We start from the raw sequence: 16,639 nt of genomic DNA on the forward strand, positions 1-16,639 counted from the left end.
AGGTGGGTAAAGCACTCCCTTCACTCTGGCTACCATGGCTGTATGGCACCTGTTCCTCTGGGGAAGGTCGGTCACAGCATCTACCAGGGACACTTTCCTTCCTCCCTCCACCTCTTCCGCAGGCCCTTTCTCAAGTCTCCGGAGTCCCTTCGGGAAATCTGTAGTGACCAGCTTGAGCACACTATCAGTTTTCCCCCTACGGTTCAGACTGAATTAGCTATCAGTGGGATTTTATCATTCTTACACTCTTAAATTTGCAGTTGTCTGTTAAAATTATGAAAGGCAGAAGGCAGAAAGCGCATCCAACTACCTCACAGTGCCTTCTACAGCCCAGCTTCTTACACAGTCGACCCAGGATAACAGCCCGCTCTGAGCTGCAGTGTTCACAGTGCACTCTTACAGAAATATAACAGACAAACAGAAAACAAAGACTTGGTATTTTCCTACAGTCATCTCCTCAGATTGTCGGTATCAAATTAGTCTCTCTCTGAAATACACTGTGAGGCTGCTTGGTTTTTTTGTTTTTGTTTTTTTTTTTTTTCCAATTTTCGAGACAGGGTTTCTCTGTAGCTTTTTGGTTCCTGTCCTGGAACTAGCTCTTGTAGACCAGGCTGGCCTCGAACTCACAGAGATCCGCCTGCCTCTGCCTCCCGAGTGCTGGGATTAAAGGTGTGTGCCACCACCGCCTGGCAAGGCTGCTTGGTTTTAAAGGCTACCACTGGAGTTGCTGACTTGACTTCCATTAAAAATAAAATCATCAAATGCATTTTGGCTTGGGGTTGGGACAAAATTTTCAACAATTTTGGAAATGGCCCTACACATACTCTACTATTTTGTAGTACGTATTTATGAAGAGTGGTGGTCCAAGCCCTGATGATTATAATATCAAAAAGGGTGAAAAATGTTGAAGATGCCCTATGCCTTGTGGTATCTGACATGCAGCCAGCTATGTATATGCTAGTGCCCTTGGAGGCCAGCAGAGGGCATTGGAGCCCTTGGAGCTGGTGCTGCATATGGCTGCTAGTCATGTAATGTAGGTGCTGGGGAACAGAACTCCGGTCCTCTGGAAGAGCAGCAAGTATTCTCTCTAGCCGTCTCTCATGCCCCAGTTTTGTTTTTAATAAGTGGTAAAAAATTAACGTATGCAAGAGACTCATTTTAAAATACATTAATCATCTATCTCTTATCTATAGATATGAATATCTGTTATATATCTTTAGACCTGGGGCCGCAAACCCCTTTTTTCCAGTGGAAATGAGTCACAGAAAAGGTTCAGAATCCCTGTGCTATGGCACTGTGTGTATCGCAGATGGCAGAGATAAAACAAGAGGCTACAGGTAGACAGCACCCGAGAACCAGGAGTCGGCGCTGCACAGGTGTGAGGTGCAGAAAACACACTCATTTTTTCTTTTTAAAATTTTAAAACTGTTTTGCTGGTGGTGTTTTTATTTTACGTTCATTTGTGCTTTGCCGTATGAATGTGTGAGGGGGGTTGGGTCCCCTGGAACTGGAGTTACAGATGGTTATGAGCCCTCACATGGGTGCTGGGAATTGAACCTGAGTTTTCTGAAAGAGCAGCCAGTGCTCTTACCTGCTGAGTCAGCTCTCCAGTTCCCACAAACATAGCCTCACACCAAATCAAGGACTGTTAACAGGAAGAGTTTAAACAACTGGCTTTCATTCTGGGGTCAACATGCTTGTTAGACTTCATGCAGCTGTTATTTAAGGGATAGAGTCCTAAGGACCACAAATGGGGCTTCAACGGTAGAATAAAGCACACAATCTGACTTTAGAAATGTGCGCTGTGGGATGTACACATCCTGCACTCAGGAGGCTGAGCAAGAAGGATTGTGAGCTTGAGGCCAGCTCAGACTCCACAGTGAGACCCAGGTTCAAACAAACAAACAAACAAACAAACCAAAGTTAAAAGATGGGAAAAACATTACCATAGACTAACAATAAACTACAGTCCTCATAAAAATGACATACTGGCAGTGGGGCAAGTTAACACTTTCCAGGGAAAAACTATACAGATGACTTTGACATTATTAGAACTTATTTTCTATTATAAACTATCAGGGAACTGAGGGGTGGCCTCCGCAGACCCATCCGAAATTTCTGAGCATGTGCTGCCCACTCATTCAGGCTTGAGACATTGCTGAGCTTCTCTAATCTATATGTTTCTGCAGTGCCTGTATGCACACACGTGCTCATGTAGAGGACACAGGGCATCGTTCCTCACGCTGTACACCTACACTGTTTTTTTTTCTTTCTTGTTTTGGAAGTAGGGTCTCTCACTGGTTTGGAAGTTACCAAAACAGACTAGGGCAGCCTGCCAGTAAACGCCAGGGATCACCTGTCTCTACCTCCCTGGTGCTGGGTGGTGGGTTACATACTATCATGCCTGGCTTACTTAGGTGAGTTCTGGTGCTCAAACTCAATTCCCCATATTTAGAAGGCAAGCACTACAGAGCCATCTCCCAAAGCTGCCTCCTTTCTGTCTGCTAGGACAGACCCACCCTGACCCAGCTTGATGGTACGCTACTACACAGCACCCACCAGATGACCCCATGAGCTCAGAAAGTAAGCAAAGGTCACTTTCCACATTCCTTCCACCTCCCCACCGGCTGGGTACACTACCGATGGCTTTCACAGGCTTGATCTTACAGTTTTATGCACAGATCATGTGTGGGTAACTGAAATGCATGTAAGCAGCTGTGTGTGGAGAGAACTGGCCATCAGCTGTGCTATGACATTAAGAACAAACACCATTTGGAAACATGTGACATGTTCTAAGATGCCTATCCGTTACGTGACATGCACTTTAAAACACTCGTTAGGGGAAATATTGCTTGGATCTATAGGCTGGAGGGTAGCAAGGCTACCATCTTGTCCCAACCTCTCCTTGGGGCAGGTTGGAGCTGACATTGGCTGGAGGCTCTTGATGAGGTCTCAGTAGCTCTCAGTATCTGAGCAGAACCTTTTATGGAGGGACGAGCAGTGACATCTAGCTCGGTGTTGAACCCTTCAGTGTCAGCTTCTATGACCGCTGACATGGAAGAATTATCCTTATTTATCCCCAAAATAAGAAAACTGGTCTTCGCTGCCTAACATTGTCAGCAGGAAGCTGCTGGGGACAGAACCAAGTGAACCTTGGTGAAGGAAAAGACCTTTAGGCTCTGCAAGGAACCCCAAGCTGCAAGGCTCTGGACTCCAGCCTCCTCATGACACCCAAAACAACACGGCCCACCTTACAAATGATTGGGCACCCTGCTGAGCCCCAAGGTCCTTGTTGATTGCTATGTGCTCACAAAGCTGCCCTTCCCTATTGGCAGTAGCATCTTGCAATCCACAGTTCTGGACAAACAAGGAGAATGTTGAGAAAAAGTTTGGCAGACAAGGAAAGAGAAAGGCTCTGAAGGACAGGGCAGTCTCTGAGAGTGGGAACCTTTGCTCAAGATAAACTCTGCTATTGTCCATCTCAGTAACAAACCTGGATGCTAATGCAACAATGTTTGGAACTGTTGTTTTTCTTTTGAGTATTTCTGAAGCTTAGTTACATTCATGCCTTTCATTTTGTGTGTGTGTGTGTATTTACTTATCTCAACATGCATGTATGGAATAAAAAAATTCACTTGCGGGAGCCACTTCAGAAAATCCACATCTGGCATCAGGTAAATAGAGGACTTCACGAGCAAGGCCATTTTTCACAGTGCAGATGCTCACCCTGGCAGCCTGGGGACCCTTACCTTCAGCGGTGCCCGAGAGCCCGTCAGCCTTGAAGTTGCTGGTACTTTTCTTCCTCCGGTGCTTCTTTCTGTTGGCGTGGGGGGAAGGGGGTGGGTCAAGCTTGGGGCTGGTGCTGCTGGAGATACTTGGGCTGGAACACACGGAGTCACCCAGCCCCGTGTCTGCAACCGAACCAGAAAAGGCAAAAGAATGCAAAAGTGAGCGTGGAGCACAGCAAAGAAAATGAGGCAAAACCCACTCAAGCAACATCCTCCAGCATTAACATGTGAGATCTTTCCGTCCTTCCAAAGACACCTGTGCACAACGTGGCTGGGTGGGCGGCCGGGGCTCCAGCAATGAACAGATCTAAGCACTTTTGCCATGTGCACCTCCCAGCCCAAAGCAGGCGCTGGAAATCCTCTGCTTCTAGCCACTGGACTCCTGAAACCTCAGACCCACACCCATGACATCAGGGGCAGCAGGACAGTGGACCTCGGATTATCAGTGTTCCCTTTCCTCCCCTTACTGACCCTCATTTACCAGGAATGAGATACTAACATGCATAAACTGTCCTGAGTGGGTGTGACATTGCATACAAAGGGGGAACAATTACTGATCTTCTTCTCCCTGTAGTACTACATGTGGCTGTGACTTCACTTTGTAATCAGGAGAGGAGATACAACATGCCACAGCTCACCAACAGCCTGCAGGAATATCTCCACGTCAATACCACAGAGCTGCAGACTGAAGAGTCGCTCCAGCTCTGCAGAGAGGCTTTAAGGCCACTGTGCAAACACAGGGACTCACTTTAAATGAAACTCAATTTATTTTTTACTCTCTCTTTACCAAAAAGAAGGCCCAAGTAGTGCTAAAGACTGGGAAGCGCCAGACTACACGGGCAGGACAGTACACCGAGCAGGGGACAGAGGAGCATGGGTGGTGCACCTCCCCACACCCCACGTTTCAGAGTCGTTTGTCATGAGTCAGGAGTCTTGTAATTACAAGGAGAGAAAGGCTTGCACTGACTCCCATCCGCCTGGTGTCTAATCTCGGAATACTGCCAACCCCTACAAGCTGGGGACCCACCATGAAAAGCTGTCCCCAGATCCCCGCTGACAGGCACCTCAGCTCTGAATTGGTATCAACCGTCACCTTCTGTTCCATCCCCTGATGCTGCCACCCTTCCACTTCCACCAGGCTCCAGGACTGATTCCTTTCCCAAGGTGAACTGTGTCCTAGGGACAGCCAGCAGTTCTGACCCTCACTTCATCCTGTAGTTTGGCAGGCTGGCTGCAGTGGTGGTGGTGAGGATAAGGGTTTAAGTGAAAACACTGGCCCCTAGCTGAGCATGGTCACATACACCTTTAACCTATCACTTAGGAGGCAGAGGCAGGAGGATCTGAGCGTTTTGGAACAGAAAGGTCTACATAGTGAGACCTAGGCCTGCCAAAACAACAAAACCCAACCTACCCACCAACCGATCAACCCAGAAACCAACACCAAAACCAAGAAACAAACAGAACAGAGCAAGACAACTTTCTGAATCCCTAGGACAGATACCAGACTCCAAGATGGCCAGCCATTCTGGCGTTTCCCTTCTGTATGTTATCCAGTGCTTGATGGTGAGGACTTTTGTTCTTCTTAAGTATTCCATGCACAGATTTCAAAAGATGCCACTACTCGTCCTGTGCCAAGGCCACTGACAGTGGTCCATGCCCGTCTGGTCCCCCACCAGAGGGCTTACTCATCAGGCAGGAAAGCAAAGCTACTCACTGTTCTTACCCAAAGACATTTCCGTGTAATTAGCCCGAGTGTCCCACTGTCCTGTTGCTTCAATCCTGCAACCTCTGTGACTGTCAGTAATTCTTTCTCCTAAGCTACAAGTTAGATCTCTACTCCAGGGGTCTGACTGTGGACACTCTGCACTTGGCTGTTAGTGGCCGAAAGCTAACTACAGCTTCTTCAGGGAAGTGGTGGTTTCTCTTCCCCAGTGTCCTGTAATGCTCAACACAGGTAAGCTACCGTCTACTGCCCAACCCGACACCAACATCTCTCCTAGATGCGGAGAGCACATGCATGAACTACACAGCCAACAGGACGGACTTCCACACATGTGCACAGAGACCATCTGGAGTGTTGAGGCTCTGGAAGCTTCCCCTTGGTTTTCACAACTTCCTTAGCAGGTCTCGGCTGTTTGAAATACAAACCTCTATGCCCACAGCTGAGTCAAGGAAAACAGTCCAGGGCAAGGCGGGGCTGGGACAGAGGTTCATGCGTCAGTAGCACCAGCACACTTGGAGGCCTCTAAGCAGCAACACCACACCGGGCTCAGACAAGGCGTTTGTCTCTGTAACCTAGCCACATGTTGTAATGAATAGTGGAATGGTTGCACCAACAATTCTGCAACAACATGGCTTTGAACTTGTCAAGGAACAACTGGAGCAAGGTGACACACACCTATAATCCCAGAACCCAGGAGGCTGAGGCAGGAGAAACACCATGAGTCCGAGGTCAGCTTAGGCCTTACAGCTGTTACCAGGCCACTGAAGCCAACCTCCCAAGACCCTGCCTCGGATAGAAAACAAAACAAAAAGAAACGAAAACAAAGCCAATAAGCTAGGTTTCCAAATACCACCCTGAAAGCCAACTTACACGGTTCTGATAATCCAGAAAGACGAAAGGGACACAAATCACAGTTTCTCTTTTTAGTGAAATATCCCTATTCAAATAAGTCATTGTTTTCTGTGTGAATGAAGATGCTCTTTCAAAAATCTACTTCCCGTTCTACTTGGGCAGGCTTTGGACTCACTCACTGGCACACAGAACAGAATTCACCTTTCTTGGGATGAAAATCAAATGTTCCTGTTTCCAGGCAACTCCTTCCCCTCCTACCACAGAAAGCACCATTGCATCTCCCGGTGTCTCGGTATCTATGGCCTGTCATTACTGTGGCACAAACTCTTGACTTTCATGGAGAAGTGACAAGTGGCAGTCTTGAGATGGTGACAGTACTGGCAAGAAATGCCACTCAGCTTCCTCTGAGAGTCCAGCAGGCCAGGGCACTGATATGCCCTGAACTTTGGCTTTGTCCCTGAGGCATCCTTCAGCATGGTGCTTCAGTTCTGTTCCCAGAGGCTCTGCTGGTCTATCTGGTTCCTTGTTCTCAATTAGAAGCATGTTCCAGGCCCACATGGCAATGCTTTGAGACAGATGTGAAAACCACAGCAAGTAGGGTAGTGGTATTACAGGAATCCAGCATCCAGAGATGTTGGGAAGTGGCCTATAAGCCTAGAACCGCTCTAACTCATGGGACTCTCAGTACTGTCCCTCCTCCCTTGGACAGCTGGACTTACAGGCACTGCCTGCTTGGAAGGCACATTCCACTCTGTGTTCTACCCTGGAGACACTCCTGCCATGACACGGGGTTCTGCCCCCCCCCCTTCTCACCCTGGGGAAGCTATGCAGCTACATGGTAACTCTACAGATCCTGGGTCAGGAATTCTCCATTTCCACAACAGCCCCGCAGTCTCCTTGTGATGTCACTCCAACTGCCCAGGTGAAGTCCGGTCCCATTCCTCCCCATGCCAGGCTCTTTCCTTCCTGATGTCTCAGCAGCCCTCATTCCCTGGTGTCCTCAGAGCTCTGCCAGCTGCTTCCCCCGCTCCCTCCCCCACTCCAGCAGCTCCTCCAGCAACCTCTCACCCCCATGGGCAGACCTCCGTGGCAGGTCCCAGCATTGTTAACTACTGGAAACATTTCTGAAAACCCAATTTCCCAAGTTTCTCCCATCGTTTCCAGTTAGGGTCATGGAGACAGCATCATCCTGACCCTGGCTCCTTGTGCCTGGGTCCCTTCTGCACCAGCACCCCTGCAACCCTGAGCTTCTTGCACTTCAGTTAGAAATCTACCCACCACTTTCCTAGATGCTCACCCAAGGTTTCTCCTGTTCCTCCTGAATCCCTCACCTCACCCCAACCCCCACCATCTAACCAACTGAACTTTCTCTCCCCCATCTCTCGGAAACAAACACTCCACTTTTCCCTAAAGGCCTGGCAGGCTCTGGGAATCTTCAGCCTGTAAGCTATGTCCCACTCTAGATAGTGACTGTGGTCCCAGCATTTCGTCCCTCCCTGCCTGTACCACACAAGCTGAGTCTTACCAAGTGCCTCCCTTGCCCACTCTCCCTTTTTACTACTTGACTTCTGCTGCTCTCTGAAGCAAAGCTCACTGAAGTGTTCTTCCTCACGGCTGGCAACTGCTGTCCTCACCAGTGCCCCTGACAGGGGCCACTTAAGTAGACAGGCCTCCAGGGCAGCATCTGTTTCTCCTGCATCTGCTATGGTTTGTCCCTCCATCCTCAGATGGGAAGTCACAGTGAGTTCTGCATAGGAAGGTAGAGGAAGCCACAAGGCGCACGGAGGGTGCTTGTGAGGCCAGCCCACAGCCTGCACAAGTCACTGCCCCTCCTTGTCTCATTGGCTTGGCTCTCTCCACGTGGTGACAAATGTCTGTCACAGGAGCATCATGCCAGCTTCGTGGATACAGGATCTGTTTTCTCTCTTCACCACAATGACAGTCATGGGGGAATTCTACTGCACTGACCAGTTTACTGAAGAGTCGACTGCCTGAGGTCCTGGCCCAGGTAGGAGGGGACCTGTGGTCCCCGTGGAACAGCGGAGTGCAATCAACTCTGCTACATCCTTAAAATCTCACCACAAGCATGCTTTTGTGTCCACCACTGTCCTGCAAGTTCCCAACCGTCTGGAAGCTATTTTTAGGTGAACGACTACAGCCATGAATGGGAGTTATTGACAGAAACAGTCTCCCTTACACTCAGCCTACACTTACTGAGCATGCTCTCTGAGCTAGCAGCTGTCAAAGAATAAAGGGCAGAACCCCTGTCCCCATGGAGCCGATTTCTAAGGCCTGAAAAGAATGCCTATCTAATTTCTTGCTTGATGCCTTCAATAAAAGACTGTTTTCCTTGGGCCCTGCACTGGCTCACAGAATGCTGAAGGGACCCCATGTGCAGCAGGCATGTCAACCCCACAGATAACCAGACCGGGCCAGGGCGGGGGGGGGGGCTCATCCACAGACAGAACCATGACTCTGTGGCCTGTGGAGGGTTCCCTCAGGGCCCGGGGATTGAGACTAATGGGAAAACAGAGGGGTCACTGTGTCATGAGGAGAATAGTGCAAGAGTCATCTCACACTAAGGAAGACATGGAAGTACTCCTGGGTCTGACTAGTGAGACAGAAAGCAACCCCAACATTTGTGAGTCCTTTATGTTCAATCCCCCCTCCCCCAAGATAGGGTTTCTCTCTATAAGTCCTTTGGCTGTACTGGAACTCGCTTTGTAGACCAGGATAGGCTCGAACTCATAGAGATCCACCTGCCTTCACCTCCCGAGTGCAGGGATTAAAGGTGTGCAACCACCACTGCCCGGCTTCTTTACATTCATTCTTAGATGAGAACAGAAGTGAACCAGTCACTGTTGTGTGCCCTGGGATTCACAGGGCACAAGACCCCAAGGGGTGGGGCCATTCATGCTCATATAGAGACCATGGCAAAAGATAACTCTGTAGGTCTGGTCTCTTCTCTTGTAAGAGAAGGCCAGGAGGTCCCACCATCTTCCCATCTGCATCTTGCACATGTGCCAATGTCCAAACACTCCATGGCTCAGGGAATGGAATCTACCCTGTCCAGCTTTCCTTTCCTACCTGTGGGACAGGTATTGAAGTAGTACCCTCTAGGAGTCTGGCCTCTTCACCAGGCTAAGAGAGTAAGGTATACAGATGCCCGAAGGACCAAATGCTGGGTCAGAAAACAGAGCTGCAGCACATGACTGGGCAGCCCACGTGGAGACTTGCACAAGGCTGATGTAATCAGGCACTAAGAAGACAACACTGATGGTGAAGAATGATGGGCATCAAAAGGGGGCAAACTCTGTGATCGCAGGAGACAGGAAGAGGCCGGGAAAGTGGCCTTGGCTTGAGAACCAAGTGGGCTCGACTGACAGCCGCCTCAGGCATAGTGATGGGTTTCTAGTTACTTAGATTCTGTACACAGGCACCTGCAGTATAAGTATTTATGCCCTGACTCCCAGATCTTGAGACTCCCTGGGAACTGTTTAATATCCCCCGATCTAAAATACGAGCAGTCAAAGTGTGTGAGGCTTCTACACTAAGCTTCCTCACTCCCCATTGCTCCTCCAGCCTGACGAGATGTCCCTCAACCCCACCCTCAGAGTCCACCACTCCTCCCGACTGCCTATGAAGAATGTACTTCATTTTGTATCAATTAACAGGCAGGAAGTCAAGGAGACTGCTGTTTGTGGCATTAAATACAGGAGAGAAGCAAGGTGAAGCATGGTAATCAAATTTAAAAGAAAAAAAAAAAGCCAGTGCCTCATTACTCCATGTTTAGATCTGCTTTGGTGAAGGGATCCCCCAGGTATGGGTTGCTGAGCCAGGAAGGGCTGGCCCATCCTATGTGTTCAATGTTGGCTATTAGTTCTTCCCAATCGGGCATCAATGTTCAACACATACCCCCCAAAATATATAACATGAGCCATAATGATCACAATCTGCGGTCTCTCGGAGCTCCGGCATGTGAAGTATGAGTCAAAGAAGCAGCTACACCTTTCACTCGGGGAGCTGACAGGCATGACCAGAGGGAGAATAAAATAACATTCCACTCGCATAAATATCAAGCAGCCTGCTCGAGACTGATGGGCCAGGAATGTATTCTTAGCTATCATTCCGGCAGACAGGCCCAAGGACACTCATAACTTATTTTACAATCATTTAGTTTCAGCTCAAGTGGAAAACGTGACAACTTATCTCTGCCGACAAGATGCTGTATCGAACCTCACAATTAACTCTCCTCCGATTATCTGCCCAGCCGATCATTAGCTGAGCCCATCTCAATGGGCTGTTGTGGGGGGCTCATCTCGGGAAGGGCCTCGGCCAGGTATGCAGACGGCTTCTAATATCCAGGCGCATTTCCACATTCAGGGTATCAGCTTCTCGCTCCCACATCCCATTGCTTCCAGGGGCAGGGAGCCAGGAGGTGTCTGCTGGGAGCACCTGAGCTCTTCAAGAATCACTCTTGCCGCTGTTTCTCACATGTGAGTCCCCAGTCATAGCCTGGGTCTTCCAAAGCCCTGGAAGCAATGGGATTCAGACAGTACGGCGGACGGAGAGGGCTTCCTGAGGATATCTCTTCCCACCGTTCCTCAGGGGTATGGTTGGGAGACAGGATGCTGCAGCCACTATAATCCAGATGAGTGGCTGACGAGATGGCTGGTCATCAACCAAAAGTATACAAACTACTTTAACTTGTGTCTCCCTAAGAATCACATCTCCGTGAACAAAATGGGGGAAACCCAGACAACAGGAGAGAAAGGAACAAGGGGCATGTGCACCGTGTGTGCTGACGGCGCTCTGGTGTCCACAGGTGCCCTCACTCACTTCTTTGGCTGTGTTAGGTACAACACACCGCTAAAATCTTTTAGTTTTTTTTTTCCTCCCTGTATTAAAAGAATTCAGAATTTTCAAAGAGCCATTTGGCACTGCCAGGGGAGAATCCGCTGAGGGCTAAGGCCTCCACAAACTCAACAGCAAGTCATTGTGGGAAGTAGAAAATTAAAGGCGGGTTGCTTTGATCCAAGGTCAACAATGGGAGACTCATTTGGGTCTTTAATAGGGCCTCCGTCCCTTCTGAGGCTCAGAGGGATGTGTCGGCTGGTAAATAAAGAAGAAGCCACCTTTGCCATTGGAGGAAATCACAACATCCCGGGTCCCTGTTAAAAGGTGAGTGTGAAGTGAAGTTCAAACCCTCGCCCAGAGCTTTTGACGGAGCTTTGGGCGGGAGGAGGCTGACTTCACTCCCACCTCTGAAGATGTTTCAGAGACTGCCATTATTGTGTGCTTCCCTTTGCAGCGCACGCAGGGGTATACAATGTCAGAAGGGGCAGCGGGACACGGCGGGGGGCCAGGAAGATGACAGGTGTTGGGGGAAAGGGAAAGACAACACAGTGTCAGATGGAGTTACAAAAACGGGGAGGGAAGGCGCACAATAGGAGGGGCCAGCGCAGAAAGAGGGTCCAGGGGAGAAGAATTCCTTCCCTGGCCACTTTCAATTACACCTCGAGCTCTGCAGAGGAAGTTGAATTTCAGAGAGCCGATGGTTGGCTAGATGAAACTCTCAATGCCAAATATGTTTATAAGGCCCCTTCATGCACGAAGTGGGCTCACTGTTTAGGGCCCAGGGTTTCTCTTCTCAGGTAATGAAAATGGCCCAACGTTGACCTGGGAGAGGTTGCAGAGATCTGTGGCTGTGTTAGAAACTATTAAGTTATTACACTCCAAATCAATGAAGTAAGTGAATTTCACCTACAAAGAACTAGATTTTAAGAAAAAGAAAGAGTAAAAAGGGAGAGGTCATTGTGTTAAACACCACAAGGCAATTAACTTAAAAAAAAATTCACTTTGTAATCTAGGGAAGATGGTGAGGTATCTGAGCTGGGAGTCCCAAGTGGCTTGGGAATCCTTGGGAAGAGAAGACAGAGGCTAGCACCAGACTTGGGCTGTAAGACTGGGTTTAGGGTAGACAGGGGAGTGGCTGCCCTACTGGAACCATATGCCAGGCTATTGGTGGCAGCCTATCTGCCACGGGCTCCTTCAGTCCCTTGCTTCCCTGTGTCATAGCCCTATCAGACTCTACTACTGCTTTGTACGCTGTGGGCTGCTGCGTTTCTTTTGGTTCTCATTCATAACCAGAGGTTTTGGGAATGTATCCCCAGGGTGAAGATGTGTGGGCACCAAATAGCAGCCCCTAATTTCAGAGGACCAGTGATCAGGAAGGCAGGACGGCAGAGGAAGCTTACAGAGGGGGTAAGACTGCTCCATGGAGGGGAGCAATTGGCTATGCCAGTCAGGAGCTGATATTTAAGGGTCAAAAATCAAACCGTCCTCTAGCTGATGTTCAGCTGAATGCAAGCTGCACAAAGTTTAAATTAATCTAGTGTACTTGGAAAGACGTAAAGGCAGACTGAGCAGGGCTGGGAGGAGGGAGTGAAATCATTTCAAGAGATTCCCACTCCATTCCAGCCTCATCTCTTTTTACATAATCAGCCACAACCATTTTTCAAGTTTGGTGCTTACAGCTGCTAAATTACAAAGAGTCTGTTTCCCATGGAGGGCTGCCCTGGCTGAGAGACCAGGCATGCCTACAAGGAGAAAACTTCACAAGTTAATTAGATGTGTGATTGCTCTTTGATAGCATGATTCTGATTCCACTGCCTTCCTGAAACTTAGCTGTCTCTATAAAACTCTCAAGGAGTGAAGAAGCGGTGCTCCCAGCTGCAGCTGAATGCAGGCAGGTTTTAGGGAACAGGCCCCAAAGTCTCTGTCCAGGGTACTGAAGATGTCCAGCTTCTAGTTTTGTGAGTAGCTGCTTGCTTGCGGACCATCTCTTCACCTGTCACATTCTGGTGGTGCTGTAGTAGTTTTGTGGAGGCCTGACGTACAGAAACCCAGGTTCGAAAGGGAGTCTAGCTGTTTTTCATATTTCATCCCAATAATTCAGGGTTAAAATGTTATAAAAATGTAAGCGATCAGATTCTTTCTTTTTTCCTTTTCAGATCATAGGCCTTGGTTGGCATGATTATTTCCCACTGCTTGGATGGGCTTCATATATATATATTTAAGTCATGAAGGCAACACTTTTGTATATTTAAAGATTAGGTCAGTCTTTAAGACACAAGTCCAAGAAAATTGGGACTTACAGGGCATTGGATGCACACCACTAAACTGTTTCCAGAAGCTCAGAGCTTTTCTCTCCTTTGGGGATAGTCAGGTTCTCACATGACATGGTTCCAGTAAGAGAGGCAGTTCAAATCCAGTCTGACCCCTGGCTCTGTTGCTATGGTTACAACACATACTTTAACTTCAATTCCCTCCCATGCAAAACAGTCAATCCTCAACTCTGGTCATAACATGCCTCACCCACACCTGTTCTACTCTCTACGGGGGCCAGGACCCCCCACCCCACGAAGCAGTAACACATGGACCTTCTGCCATGTGGCCAGTCAAGTACCGGATGGATGGATGGATGGATGGATGAATGGATGGATGGACAGACTCACTCACTCACCAAATACAGGCTCTGCAAGAGGCTGTATTGCCCACAGCAAATAAAACAGGAGCTCTAACCTGCAGTGTGGATGTTCTCGAGAGCAGTTTAATCCATACATAGCCTCCAATAAGGGATGGCAAAGATGACTGAAGCCTAGGGTTGGGGAGACCTGGGGTGAGTGGGGAGGGTGATAGCAGCATGGTGCAGCCTCCCTTAGTCCTGAAGACCATGCGACACACAGACTGCTTTCCCCAGCCAACACCACTCAACACAGCCTCTACACATCCCAACGGCCTTGTGTAGACACTACTTATGCTAAAGAGTGACTACTTCACAGGGAAAGTCTTGGTAACTACTAGAGAGGCTCTTGGGCAATCTACTTTTAGAACTGTCACAGTTAAAGCTGTATGAACTTCAGTGAGACTGCAGGAAGTTCCCCTCCCCCGTTCCAGTAACCATGGGGTTGAGAGCTACTTCCCTTCAATTCTGCTTTGGTTTCTCAGGCTTCCATGGCTGTCTTATGTATTGGCGTTTCCCTACCCTCTTTATGTTTTCATATATATTTATGTGTATGAGTGTTTTACTTTTATGTGTGTCTATGTATCAAGTGTGCCTGGTGCCCAAGAAGGTCAAAAGAGGGGCATCAGATCCCCTGGGGTAGGAGTTACAGATGATTGTGAGTGGCCATGTGAGTGCTGGGAACGGAACCTGTGTTCTCTGACAGAGCAATCAGTGTTCTTAACCACTGAGTTATCTCTGCAGATCCCTTCCTTTTATTTTTAAACTTCTTTTAATGTGCCTAGTATATAGAAGACATCCAGCACCAAATAGATGTTTAATTAAAAAAAAATCAGTCAGGGGCTGCTGAGATGGCTCAGTCAAGAAAATGCCTGCTTTGTGAGTATAAGAACCCGAGTTCAGATCCCAACCCCCGGGTACAAGCTGAATGTGATGGTACATGTCTATAACCTCAGCTCTGGGGGTTCAGAGACAGGAGGATTACAGGAGCCCATGGGCCAGCCAGTTGAGCCAAAGTTTCCAGCTCTAGGGCCAGTGAGAAAGACCTTGTCTCAAAATAAAAGATAGAGAATGATCAAGGAACCCAAATTTGACCCCTGGCTTCTACGTATGTGCATACATGTACATAAACACACACACACACACACACACACACACACACACACACGCACCTCTGCAAACCAAGATGAGTGTAGCAAGAAGAATGAAATCAAGTCTTTGACGGCAAGAGAAACAAAGATACCCAGTATACCCCTACATAATAGACTCACAGGTGAACATAAAACCTGGGGCTTCTAATTACCAGTTGATAAATCTGCCTACATGTCTTTAGAGCCAGAGCAATGTGGACAACAAATTGCCAACATATTATGATGATGAATTAGAACTTATTTTCCCTTGGGGGTTACATGTAACTAACCTTTTATTATGTTTGAAGTTAACTGTGGAAAACATCAGGGCTACTACTTTTTTTTTTAATGAAATCAAATGCTAATTTGTAAAATCTATCCTCTTTGCCCATATTCAAGGAAATATCACCTTGTAAACATCTATGAGGTTTGAAAGCCTCCTATGTGATTCCTAAACAGGAGGCAAGTGGGTGGGTCATGAAGTGGGAGCTTTTGCTGAGAGTGGGTGGCATACTGCAGCCAGGGAAGTCAGAGATAACATCATGGTGTCCGGTGCCTCAAAAGGAAGACCTGGCCACTTGAAAGAGGGCCCCGCTCCCTAGCCTGTCTACCACACCTGGGCTCTGACAATCGCCCCAGTCAAGGGCTGGAGGTTACTCAGTGGGACAGGACAACCCTGCCCTTCAATTTCTGCTCATGGGGAATGCTTTGAAGGTTTTGGCTCCTCCGGGAATTCGGCTACAGTGACCCTGAACGGACAGTCCTACAGCTGCAGCAACAAGGGCGGGTGAGGCTCAGCTTCAGAGGACCACAGCATGGATGCATTCAGGAAGGGCACGTGTGGAAACAGATGCTGATTTAACAAAGAGACCCGTGTCACCCTGCTCCCCTGATGATGTGTGTACACGCACACGTGCAGGGCCGCTCTATCTCGGGGCTGGGACGCCTAGTGGAACAAATCCATATGACATCATGGGTTACAAAACAAAAACAAAACCCAGAAAAACCAAGCATGAAGCTAGATGGACTGGCATGTGCCTGCTCTGGAAGTTGAGTCAGGAGGATGGTGGGTTCCAGCCTGTGCCACAGTTAGACCCAGACTACACAAACAAATGAAGAATTCTTTAATGCTAAGCCTCACAGACTAGCACAATCCTATTTTTCACTGTGATGGACTGGTGCACAAACTCGGAGGGTCTTTAAAGGGCCAATGCTTATGCCACTTGGCAAGGTGCCTTCTTTCAACAGATACAATCTTTGAAAGATCTAAATGATCTTGATAAAGATATACTTAAAACACCCCCTTTACATGGTAGGGATTTGAGCAGGTGGAGACTTCTGCAATAACCCCCGAATCAACCACTCTTAGAATTTTGCTAGCCTGCTAATGACTATTTCTTATTTCATATAGGTAGGGCTGAGGCTGGAGCCTGAGGAGAGAGCACCAGGTCTGCCTACCCCTGGCTCTGACTCTGATGCTGGAGCAGCATGTGCACCTGAACAAAGAGACAGGGACACGAGGGTCATTTGGTGTGTTAACGCTAGTGTAGTCATCTGGTATGCTGGTCCATTTACACCAAATGCAACCAGCGTGGAAGATGCGAGAAGACGGCTGAGCTGT

General features: G+C 48.4%; 1 protein-coding gene across 10 annotated transcripts in view; it reads right to left on the bottom strand.

Moving 5' to 3' along the window:
* The window catches only part of Agap1 (ArfGAP with GTPase domain, ankyrin repeat and PH domain 1), a 455,752-nt gene that overhangs the window by 104,175 nt on the left and 334,938 nt on the right, over window positions 1-16,639 (bottom strand). For 9 of the 10 annotated variants that reach the window (XM_041650295.1, XM_041650294.1, XM_041650296.1 and 6 more), the window contains one exon: window positions 3,750-3,911. The exons of the other annotated variant lie outside the window; for it this stretch is intronic. In XM_041650295.1, coding sequence (XP_041506229.1) covers window positions 3,750-3,911 — 162 coding nt within the window. The remainder of the gene's footprint in view (window positions 1-3,749; window positions 3,912-16,639) is intronic. 10 annotated transcript variants of the gene reach the window in all.

The sequence above is a fragment of the Microtus oregoni genome, unplaced genomic scaffold, assembly GCF_018167655.1.
Source record: "Microtus oregoni isolate MIOR12 unplaced genomic scaffold, Mior012 000004F_ref0000308, whole genome shotgun sequence".
Taxonomy (NCBI): domain Eukaryota; kingdom Metazoa; phylum Chordata; class Mammalia; order Rodentia; family Cricetidae; genus Microtus; species Microtus oregoni.